Here is a 12516-nt window from a genome sequence, read left to right as displayed (position 1 = left end):
CGCTCAGGTGAGATGGTGCTGTGACGTAGTCAGTGCGCGCCCTCTGCTGAGCGTCAGTGCTGGAGACGGAGCCGCAGAGGAGCAGGTAATTATTGAAAGCGCTGGCATCCTGAGCAAGAGAGGTGAGTATGTGATTTTTTTTTTTTTTTATGGCAGCACCAGCAGCATTCTATATGGCACAGCTTTCTATAAGGAGCATCTATGGGGCCATAAAGAATGGTGCAGAGCAATATATATGGCACAGCTTTATAAGGAGCATCTATGGGGCCATAAAGAACAGTGCAGAGCATTATATATGGCACAGCTTTATATGGCACATCTATGGGGCCAAAAAGTACGGTGCAGAGCATTATATATGGCACAGCTTTATATGGCACATCTATGGGGCCATAAAGAACGGTGCAGAGCATTATATATGGCACAGCATTATATAAGGAGCATCTATGGGGCCAAAAAGTACGGTGCAAAGCATTATATATGGCGCAGCTTTATAAGGAGCATCTATGGGGCCAAAAAGTACGGTGCAGAGCATTATATATGGCACAGCTTTATATGGCACATCTATGGGGCCATAAAGAACGGTGCAGAGCATTATATGTGGCACAGCATTATATAAGGAGCATCTATGGGGCCAAAAAGTACGGTGCAAAGCATTATATATGGCACAGCATTATATATGGCACAGCTTTATAAGGAGCATCTATGGGGCCATAATCAACGGTGCAGAGCATTATATATATATGGCACAGCTTTATAAGGAGCATCTATGAGGCCATAATGAACGGTGCAGAGCAATATATATATATGGGGCACAGCTTTATAAGGAGCATCTATGAGGCCATAATGAACGGTGCAGAGCATTATATGTTGCACAGCTTTATATGGAGCATCTATGGGGCAATAATGAACGGTATGGAGCATCTATTTTTATTTTTGAAATTTACGAGTAGTTGCTGCATTTTCCACCCTAGGCTTATACTCGAGTCAATAAGTTTTCCCAGTTTTTTGTGGCAAAATTAGGGGGGTCGGCTTATACTCGGGTCGGCTTATACTCGAGTATATACGGTAAATAGATTTAAAGGGAACCTGTCACCCCCTCAGGCGTTTTATAACTAAGAGCCAACTTGTGCAGCACTAATGCTGCATTCTGACAAGGTGGCTCTTTTAGTTATGCTCCCTGCACATGCTGAAATAAACGCTGTGTCACTTACTTGGTTGCTGGCTGCAGTTTTGATAAAATCACAGTTTATCTGCTGCAGATCTATCAAAGCTCATGAATATGGAGTACTACCTGGCAGCAGGTTTACTAGTCCTCTAGTGATAATCTCCTGCTGATAAAACAGTGATTTTATCATAGCTATAGCAAGCAGCCCAGTAAGTAACGCATCTCTGGAGTCAAGCTTTCTGTTCCTACATTATTCTGCTCTCTGATTACGTGGCAAAAATCTGGTGAGAAATTCCCTTTAAGAATTTTCAGCTTAATTTACTGGTCCATATAAGGGGAGCAAAATGCATCTATAGGTCCCAGTAACCAAACCAGTTTTGCTGATTTAGAGAAAACCATAGTTGAAACTGTATGCTAACGAGCTGCACTTGTAGTAGGCATGTTTTCCCTCACTTAAAGCTTTCTGACTTTTCTGTCTTTTCCCCTCTCGCTGCCTGCCTCCTGTCTCTTACTGACAGGTAACTGAAACCTAAATGACCAGTGAGACAGGAAGTGGGCGGGGAATAGCGAGAGCGGGCAGGACACTAATCTGCATGAGAAGCTGCCTGAAGAGATTATTTTAAATGAAAGGGGGCATCACCTGTGTTAGACATGTAATGACTGACAGCCTGCGCTTCTGATCTACATGTCTCACATTGGTAATGTCCCCTCTCATTTAAAATAATCTCTGGAGGCAGATTCTAATGCAAATTGGTGTCATAACACTGAACAGCTCTAGATATTAAAGGGACACTGTCACCTGAATTTGGAGGGAACAATCTTCATTCTCTGTCCTCCGTAGTACATGCCTGCACAAGGTAATCTTGCCTTGCGCAGGCGTGTACTATGGAGGACAGAGAATGAACTTCAATCCAATATTGCAGCCAGCGGGTAAGGAAAGGGTGAATCAAACAACCAAAAACCCCACCTCTATGGCTGAAGATTGTTCCCTCCAAATTCAGGTGACAGTGTCCCTTTAAGAAAAATGTGGATTTCTCTGTAATAAGATGTCAGATTGCAGATATCAAGGTCTCATTTTATTCAGCATCCTATGACCTATGTGCCCATATAGAGGGCTTGGGATTGGCTGATCCTACTGACAGATTCCCTTTAAAGAGATATTCCCATCTCCAAGATCCAATACAGTGCCTTGCGAAAGTATTCGGCCCCCTGGAACTTTTCAACCTTTTCCCACATATCATGCTTCAAACATAAAGAAACCAAATGTAAATTTTAAGTGACGAATCAACAACAAGTGGAACAGAATTGTGAAGTTGAATGAAATTTATTGGTTATTTTTGTTGAGATTCAAAAACTGAAAATGGGGCGTGCAATATTATTCGGCCCCTTTAACTTACAGTAATACTTTGTTGTGCCACCTTTTGCTGTGATTACAGCTGCAAGTCGCTTGGGGTATGTCTCTATCCGTTTTGTACATCGATAGACTGAAATTCTTGTGTCTCCCAGGTGGCTTGTTGCAAACTTTAAGCAACACTTTTTATGGATATCTTTGAGAAATGGTTTTCTTCTTGCCACTCTTCCATAAAGGCCAAATTTGTGCAGTGTACGACTGATTGTTGTCCTATGGACAGACTGTCCCACGTCAGCTGTAGATCTCTGCAGTTCATCCAGAGTGATCATGGGCCTCTTGGCTGCATCTCTGATCAGTCTCCTCCTTGTTTGAGATGAAAGTTTAGAGGGACGGCCGGGTCTTGGTAGATTTGCAGTGGTATGATACTCCTTCCATTTCAATATGATCACTTGCACAGTGCTCCTTGGGATGTTTAAAGTTTTGGAAATCATTTTGTATCCAAATCCGGCCTTAAATTTCTCCACAACAGTATCACGGACCTGCCTGTTGTGTCCCTTGGTCTTCATGATGCTCTCTGTGCTTCAAACAGAACCCTGAGACTATCACAGAGCAGGTGCATTTATACAGAGACTTGATTATACACAGGTGGATTATATTTATCATCATTAGGCATTTAGGACAACATTGGATCATTCAGAGATCCACAATGAACTTCTGGAGTGAGTTTGCTGCACTGAAAGTAAAGGGGCCGAATAATATTGCACGCCCCACTTTTCAGTTTTTGAATTTCCACAAAAATTTAAAATAACCAATAAATTTCGTTCAACTTCACAATTGTGTTCCACTTGTTGTTGATTTTTCACTAAAAATTTACCTTTGGTATCTTTACGTTTGAAGCATGATATGTGGCAAAAGGTTGAAATGTTCCAGGGAGCCGAAAACTTTCGCAAGGCACTGTAAGTAGTAGGTGTAGTAATAATATTAGCAAATTCCTCCAATTAGAAATGTAGTATAGTTTTTCCTCATGTGCAGACATTGCAAGACCTTGGGTATCCGTGGTTACGACCACTTGCAGCTAGCTAACTGTCACTTTATCAGTGGACATAACCATGGATACCTAAGGTCCTGCAATGCCTGCACATGAGGAAAGAGACATCGTGAATCAAAAAGACTATCCTACATTTCTAACTGGAGGTATTTAATTTGCTAATCTTATTATTACACCTACTACATAATGGGATACAATCTTGTAGATGGAAATACACCTTTAAATCCCCCAAAAATTATCTACAAAGATTTCTCAGGTGGAATTTTTTATGTTTCATTACTAATCTCTGTGAATGCTGTTTTACACATATTTGCTATAGAAGATATTACTTTCTACTATCTGATTTGCAAAAAAAAAAATGTAAGAACATTTTTATTGTCTTCACAGGCCTATGCCCTGGAAGCAGACATGGAGAAGGAATTTTTGGAGATCGCTTGCATGTGCAAAACTGTGATCTGTTGCAGAGTGACTCCTCTTCAGAAAGCCCAAGTGGTAGAACTAGTGAAAAAGTATAAAAAAGCAGTCACCCTGGCTATTGGAGATGGTGCTAATGATATCAGCATGATAAAAAGTAAGCTGACAACTCTGCAAGCTTTAAATGGATTGTCCACTACTAGGACAACCCCTTCTAGATCTAAAGTTTATACTTGCCTCCCGTGCCGGCGCCGTTCCTGCAGTGTCGGCACTTGATGTCTCAGGGCACTTGTGCGGTTCCATGACACGTGGTGCCTGGCGCCCAACAAGCGCTGGCATCATTGTCTCCGACCTATGTCAAATAAACATGAAGAGGAAGCCAAGGCTGCAGCTGATCTCTGCCTTCATCTTCAATTCGTACGAAGGAGGGGACATTGACACCAGCGCTAATTGGGCTCGGGACAACATAAATGAATGCAACAAAAATGAAAAATATGGAAGCAGACGTTAAAAAATGTACAAGCACAAATTTGGCTTGTAAAAGAAATACTTACGCAGGACTTTTGGCTGATATGTATTAGGCATGCTATTAGTGACTTACAGTGGGGCAAAAAAGTATTTAGTCAGTCAGCAATAGTGCAAGTTCCACCACTTAAAAAGATGAGAGGCGTCTGTAATTTACATCATAGGTAGACCTCAACTATGGGAGACAAACTGAGAAAAAAAAATCCAGAAAATCACATTGTCTGTTTTTTTATCATTTTTTTTGCATATTATGGTGGAAAATAAGTATTTGGTCAGAAACAAACAATCAAGATTTCTGGCTCTCACAGACCTGTAACTTCTTCTTTAAGAGTCTCCTCTTTCCTCCACTCATTACCTGTAGTAATGGCACCTGTTTAAACTTGTTATCAGTATAAAAAGACACCTGTGCACACCCTCAAACAGTCTGACTCCAAACTCCACTATGGTGAAGACCAAAGAGCTGTCAAAGGACACCAGAAACAAAATTGTAGCCCTGCACCAGGCTGGGAAGACTGAATCTGCAATAGCCAACCAGCTTGGAGTGAAGAAATCAATAGTGGGAGCAATAATTAGAAAATGGAAGACATACAAGACCACTGATAATCTCCCTCGATCTGGGGCTCCACGCAAAATCCCACCCCGTGGGGTCAGAATGATCACAAGAACGGTGAGCAAAAATCCCAGAACTACGCGGGGGGACCTAGTGAATGAACTGCAGAGAGCCGGGACCAATTTAACAAGGCCTACCATAAGTAACACACTACGCCACCATGGACTCAGATCCTGCAGTGCCAGACATGTCCCACTGCTTAAGCCAGTACATGTCCGGGCCCGTCTGAAGTTTGCTAGAGAGCATTTGGATGATCCAGAGGAGTTTTGGGAGAATGTCCTATGGTCTGATGAAACCAAACTGGAACTGTTTGGTAGAAACACAACTTGTCGTGTTTGGAGGAAAAAGAATACTGAGTTGCATCCATCAAACACCATACCTACTGTAAAGCATGGTGGTGGAAACATCATGCTTTGGGGCTGTTTCTCTGCAAAGGGGCCAGGACGACTGATCCGGGTACATGAAAGAATGAATGGGGCCATGTATCGTGAGATTTTGAGTGCAAACCTTCCATCAGCAAGGGCATTGAAGATGAAACGTGGCTGGGTCTTTCAACATGACAATGATCCAAAGCTCACCACCAGGGCAACGAAGGAGTGGCTTCGTAAGAAGCATTTCAAGGTCCTGGAGTGGCCTAGCCAGTCTCCAGATCTCAACCCTATAGAAAACCTTTGGAGGGAGTTGAAAGTCCGTGTTGCCAAGCGAAAAGCCAAAAACATCACTGCTCTAGAGGAGATCTGCATGGAGGAATGGGCCAACATACCAACAACAGTGTGTGGCAACCTTGTGAAGACTTACAGAAAACGTTTGACCTCTGTCATTGCCAACAAAGGATATATTACAAAGTATGGAGATGAAATTTTGTTTCTGACCAAATACTTATTTTCCACCATAATATGCAAATAAAAAAATGTTAAAAAAAACAGACAATGTGATTTTCTGGATTTTTTTTTCTCAGTTTGTCTCCCATAGTTGAGGTCTACCTATGATGTAAATTACAGACGCCTCTCATCTTTTTAAGTGGTGGAACTTGCACTATTGCTGACTGACTAAATACTTTTTTGCCCCACTGTATCTACTATGTATTTCATGGAGAACGCTTCAAAATTGGTATGAAGCTCACTAATAAATTAACAGTACAGTAGTGTTCATAATAATAGCAGTCCAATATGACTAACCAGATTAACCACTGTTTTTGGTATAAATTATATTACCACATGTCAAGCAAATTACCATTTGGTGCAGTAGATTCTTAGAAAACCAATAGACTCCGCATTCATGCAGGTTTTTGAGTCTGTGTATTAGAATAATTAATTGAAATGGGGTGTTCAATACAATAGCAATGTGGAGATCAATTAGTGAGGTCAATCGTTCTGTGAAGAAACAGGTGTGAATCAGGTGGCCCTTTTTTAAAGGGAACCTGTCACCTGAATTTGGCGGGACCGGTTTTCGGTCATATGGGCGGAGTTTTCAGGTGTTTGATTCATCCTTTTCTTACCCACTGGCTGCATGCTGGCCGCAATATTGGATTGGAGTTCATTCTCTGTCCTCCGTAGTACACGCCTGAGCAAGGCAAGGCAAGATCAGCCAATGATCAGCTCCAGGATGATCAAAGACAGTCTCAAGTTACCTGTGAGTATTGTGACAGGTAGAAGACGCCTGTGTGGAGGTAATCTCTTAGCAAAACGTCCCCGCAAAGTCCCACTGTTAAAAAAAAAAAAAAAATGAAAAATGTACTGGAGTGGATACAATTTGCCAAAGAACACATCAACTGGCCTAAAGAGAAATGGAGAAACATTTTGTGGACTGATAAATGTAAAATTGTTCTTTATGGTTCCAAGGGCTGTAGACAGTTCATCAGACGACCCCTAAACTCTGCATTCAAGACACAGTATACTCTGAAGATAGTGAGGCATGGTGGTGCCAGCATCATGATATGGGCATCATGGACCAGTTTGCATATGTTAAAATACTGGAAGAGGTCATGTTGCCTTACGCTGTAGAGCATAGGGTCTTGAAATGGATGTTTCAACAAGACAATGACCCTAAACACACCAGCAAAGAGCAAAATCTTGGTTCCAGGCCAACAAAATTGAGGTTATGGAGTGGCCAGCCCATTCCCCAGACTTTAATCCGATAGAACACGTGTGGGGTGACATTAAAAATGACGTTTCTGAGGCAAATGGTGGCTTAGTGGATAGCGCTGGAGTCCTGGGTTCAAATCCCACCTAGGACAACATCTGCAAAGAGTTTGTATGTTCTCTCCTTGTTTGCGTGGGCTTCCTCTGGGCACTCCGGTTTCCTCCAACATTCCAAAGACATACGGATGGGGAATTTAGATTGTGAGCCCCATTGGGGACAGTGATGATAATGATTGTAAAGCGCTGCGGAATGTTAGCGCTATATAAAAAATAAAGATTATTATTATAAAGCCAACAAATGCCAAAAAATTGTGGGATGTAGTCCAAGCATCCTGAGCTGGCATAACAGCTGACAGGGGCCAGAAGTTGGTTGACTCAATGCAACATAGCTGTGAAGCAGTTCTAACAAACTGTGTGTGTACAACTAAATAGTAGGTTAGTAATTCACAGGAATGCTAAATCCGCAAAAAAAGTACATATTGTGAGTTTGTAAAGACATATGCAGATGCTGTTATTTTTTTTATTTTTTATTTTGAACAGCCCAACGTTCATTTTTTGTTATTTTCTGTAAAGTAGTTAAAAATGTATGTACTATAAAGATTTTGTGATTAACTCATATTTTTGAACACACTGCTATTATTTTGCACACTACTATATATCTGACGTTCATGCCACCACAAGAGGATGGCATGCCTTGTTCTCTTTAGTCTAATCAGGCCACAGTGTTGCAGTCTGCTGCATTCAGTAATACTCCTGTTATTGTACCGAATACTGTACTATACATTATGGGGAGTAACATTTATCAAATAGTGCAAGACTTTACTAATCTAGTCCAAAATTTTTAAAGGGAACGTGTCATCTGAGTCATGTTGCCCAATCGGTGGGCAGTGTGAATCAGATCTTCACTGCACTGTTGCAGCCAGATATATATTTTTCTGCTACCTTCTGGTGAAGCTGGAATAGTCTTTTCCATTCCTGTGGTCCTCGGTGGCTCTTCCCAGCACTGCTGCAGGTGATTAAACCGGTCTCTTCCTTGTATACTCATAGAGAGAGAGCTGTCAGTCACCTTCAGCAGCTGCAATTATATAGTCAGGCTCTGATTCATGCTGCCTGCAGTTGGGCAGCATGAAGCAGATGATGGGTTCCTTTTAAATATGTTTGGTGGGAGAGAACTTGAAAAGCAGCATTCAAAGCAAAACTGTGTATCATCATTATTAAAACTATGGGCCCGAATCATCAAGGCTGGCATGATCATGCTGGTCTTAATGATGAGATGTGCTGGAGTCAGACGCTCCTTATTCATGAAGAGGCATATGCCTATTTGCGAATCAGGAGCGTGTCGGCCAAGCGACTTACAGCTCGGTGTGTTCCTCCACACAAATTCTACTCTAGACACTGCTGGAGTAAAATTTGTGGCATAGCAAATGCTGCGGTTCGTCATACCACCCATCCCGTCTCTGGGCAAAAGTAGTGTCAAGGCACCAAAAGTCATATAATTTCAGCCAGAATTATGCTCCTTGATGAATCAAGCCCATTTTTTTCAAACAGTATTTTTGCCAATACACAGTGGTGTGAAAGTGTTTGCCCTTCCTGATTTCCTATTTTTTTGCATGTTTGTCACACTTAAATGTTTCAGATCACCAAACACATTGAAACATTAAACACAGATAGCACAAGTAACACAAAATGCAGTTTTAAAATGAAGATCTTTATTATTAAGGGAAAAAGAAATCCAAACTTACAGGGCCCTGTGTGAAATAGTGATTGCCCCCTAAACCTAATAACTGCTTGGGCCACCCTTAGCTGCCATAACTGCAATCAAGCGTTTGCAATAACTGGCAGTAAGTTTCTCACAACCCTCTGGAGGAGTGTTGGCCCTCTCATCTTTGCAGAATTGTAGTAATTCAGCCACATTGGAGGGTTTCAGAGCACGAACAGTCATCTCAATCAGATTAAGGGCAGGACTTTGAGTTGGCTACTAAAGTCTTAATTTTATTTTTCTTAAGCCATTCAGAGGTGGACTTGCTGGTGTGTTTTGGATCATTGTCCTGCTGCATAACCAACATGCACTTCAGCTTGAGATCACGAGCAGATGGCGGACATTCTCCTTCGGTATTTTTTGATAGACAGCAGAATTCATGGTTCCATGTACCACATAGTTTCCATTTCCTGACATAACTGAGACAAGCTTTTATGTTCTTATTGCTCAGCAGTGGTTTTCGTCTTGGAACTCTGACGTTCAGGTCATTTTTGCCCACTGTTTCTTATGGTGGAGTCATGATCACTGACCTTACGTGAGGCCTGCAGTTCTTTGGATGTTGTTGTGGGGTGTTTTTTGACCTCTTGGATGAGTCGTCGCTGCCCTCTTGGTGTAATTTTGGTAGGCCGGCCACTCTTGGGAAGGTTCACCACAGTTTTATGTTTTCGCCGTTTGTGGATTGTGTTTTACTGGAGTCCCAAAGCTTTAGGAATGACTTTATAACCTTTTCTAGACTGATGGATCTCAATTACTTTGTTTTTCATTTGTCCCAGATTTTTGGGGGATCACAGCATGAGGTCTAGCTTGTGAGGATATTTTGGGCTTCCTCACTGTCAGGCAGGTCCCATTTATGTAGTTTCTTGATTGAGAACAGGTGTGGCAGTAATCAGGCCTAGGTGTGGCTAGGGTATATGAGCTCAGCTTCACAAATATGAGGTAAACCACAGTTAATTTGTTTTAAGGGGGTAGGTATAGTCACTTTTTCACACAGGACCCATTAGGTTTGGATTTCTCGTTCCCTTAATAATAAAGATATTAATTTAAAAACTGCATTTTGTGTTACTTGTGTTATCTTTGTCCTAATATTTAAATTTGTTTGGTGATCTGAAGCATTTAAGTGTGGCAAACATGCAAAAGAATAGGAAATCAGGAAGAGGGCAAACACTTTTTCACACCATTGTAACCCCTTGTTTGATTGGTATGGCAACAAGTACTGATTCTTTATAAAAGCAAAAATGGTCGTGGTATCCTGGGAAAGTTTTGAATCAGACAATGTTCACACTAGTTTGTGCAGTATTATAATTTAAAGAAGCTAATCCGTGATATTTCCATGCAAAATATACCCCATTTATTATTCCATGCAGGGTTTTTTTTCAGTAGCATGTGAAAAGAATATAAAATATCCAAATAACTTACATTACCAGGGGAATGTCATCAGATTCTTTCTGATAGGATTCAGGGATGAGTCTGATACAACCCCAGATTTTTTTTTTTAATAAAAGTTTCCCAGGAAATATCTGAAAGTGAGATAACTGGAGATTGCATATCTGCCTGTTTGTCTTTTAGGAGAATCTTCATTCTTCAGCTAACTTTTTTTCTTCTTTTGGTGATTGCAGGTGCTCATATAGGTGTTGGCATCAGCGGACAGGAGGGCATGCAGGCCGTTTTAGCCAGCGATTACTCGTTTGCCCAGTTTAGGTACCTACAAAGACTGCTCCTAGTTCATGGACGCTGGTCGTACTTTCGAATGTGTAAATTCCTTTGCTATTTCTTCTATAAAAATTTTGCCTTTACGCTAGTGCATTTCTGGTTTGGATTCTTCTGTGGATTCTCAGCACAGGTAAGTGGCCATATTGTCTAACTTTACATTAGTTGAAATTACAAGCAGCAATATATTATTTACAACCCCAATTGCAAAAACATTGTGGTGCTGTGTAAAATGTAATGACAAGAATGCAATAATTTGGAATACTTTTATAGACATATTTTATTCACAATAGAATACAGATTAGAAGTTGAACATTAGATATTTCCATTTCATTTGAAAACCAATAACTCCTTTAGAAATTGATGGCTGTTACACATCTCCAAAAAGTTTGGACAGGGCTTGTCTACCATTGTGTAGCGTCCTCTCCTCTTTGTACAATAGTCTGTAAACATCTGTATACTATAGGTGAAAGGTGTAGACTGCAGTCGGTGAGTTCATCACCCGAACTCTACTTCTCTGAAGCCAGGTTGTTGTGATGGATGCAGTATGTGGTTTACCATGGTCATGCTAAAGGCCTTCCCCGAAATAGAACCTATCTGGATGGTAGCAAATCTTGTCCTAAATCCTCTATATACTGCTCAGCATTGATGGTGCCTTTCAAGATGTGTTTCCTGCCAATGCCATAGGCACTGATGCAACCCCACACCATCAGAGATGCAGCCTGTGAACTGTACAATAAGAAGCTGGATGTTTCTCCTCCTCTTGAGTCCACAGGACACGCATTCATGGTTTCCATAAATAATGTATCATTTTTATTCTCCTGACCACAACCGTTTTCTATTTTATCTCAGCCCATTATAAATGGGCTTTGGCCTAAAGAAGACGTCAGCATTTTTGAAAGTGTTGATTTATTACTTCTTTGCATGATACAGCTCTTTACTATTTTAGAACCAATGAAGAAATAATAAAAATGTCACTTGGCTTTATAAGTGTCACGGGTGTACCGCGACAGAGAGGAGCCAGATGACCGCAGCGTCTGATTTCTCCTACTCCTGCACTGATTAGAAGTACTTCACCTTCACATTAAGCGGTGCATGTTTTTTTAGCAGGGAACAGGTTAATCTGCTCAGTTGAGAAATCTTGGAAGTTTTCCTGCATTAAGGCTCTGTTATTCACTGTTAGCCACTCCCATCTCCTATATAATCTGGTCCTGGCTAGCACTCATTGTCCAACCTAGTTTATGCTGCATGGTTAGGAGATGATGGTTTGTGGTTGTTTGAGAAGGCATTTGGTAGATTTATCTTAGACTTTTGCTAGGATTTGGGTGTGTACTAACTCCCCTCCTTCTCTTACTTTGGTTTTACCCCATCCTCCACTCCCTGGTGTTTACCTCTGTTGTTTGTGTGAGTATATTTGTATGATTGGTATTTTCCTTTATCCCTGTTTGTATTACCTTGTTAGTCTGGTTGGTGTGTTACGGTGTACAAAACTACGCCCCTCTTCCCTAGGTGGGGGAAGGGTACAGACTGAGGGTGGATTCAGGAGCTAAGGCAAGTTTCGTGGCCCTGGTGTCTTCACCATCAGAAGAAATCCGTGGAATAGGGCGAGCTATGGCGCCTCTAGTGTTAAGGACAGGGAAGGAACCCCTGATCCCGGGACGCCGGATGATAATAAGATTATAAGACATTGTTTTGATTTCCAAATACCATGCTCTTAACATTTTCCGTGGTAGCCAAGTTGACTGGAAGAATATTGTTCCTCCCCATTATACAAGCAATTACATTCCTAAAGAAAC

The 12516-nt window shown here is 41.3% G+C and overlaps 1 protein-coding gene across 2 annotated transcripts in view; it reads left to right on the top strand.

Annotated features, from left to right (window-relative positions):
* Positions 1-12516, top strand: part of ATP8B4 (ATPase phospholipid transporting 8B4 (putative)) — a 372592-nt gene that overhangs the window by 329576 nt on the left and 30500 nt on the right. For both annotated transcript variants that reach the window (XM_069766048.1, XM_069766049.1), the window contains 2 exons: positions 3952-4135; positions 10630-10853. In XM_069766048.1, the coding sequence (XP_069622149.1) occupies positions 3952-4135; positions 10630-10853 (408 nt within the window). The remainder of the gene's footprint in view (positions 1-3951; positions 4136-10629; positions 10854-12516) is intronic.

This window comes from Ranitomeya imitator, chromosome 4, assembly GCF_032444005.1.
Source record: "Ranitomeya imitator isolate aRanImi1 chromosome 4, aRanImi1.pri, whole genome shotgun sequence".
Classification (NCBI taxonomy): Eukaryota; Metazoa; Chordata; class Amphibia; order Anura; family Dendrobatidae; genus Ranitomeya; species Ranitomeya imitator.
The sequence above is the reverse complement of the archived record's forward strand: the minus strand, read 5'-3'. Positions and strand labels throughout refer to the sequence as shown.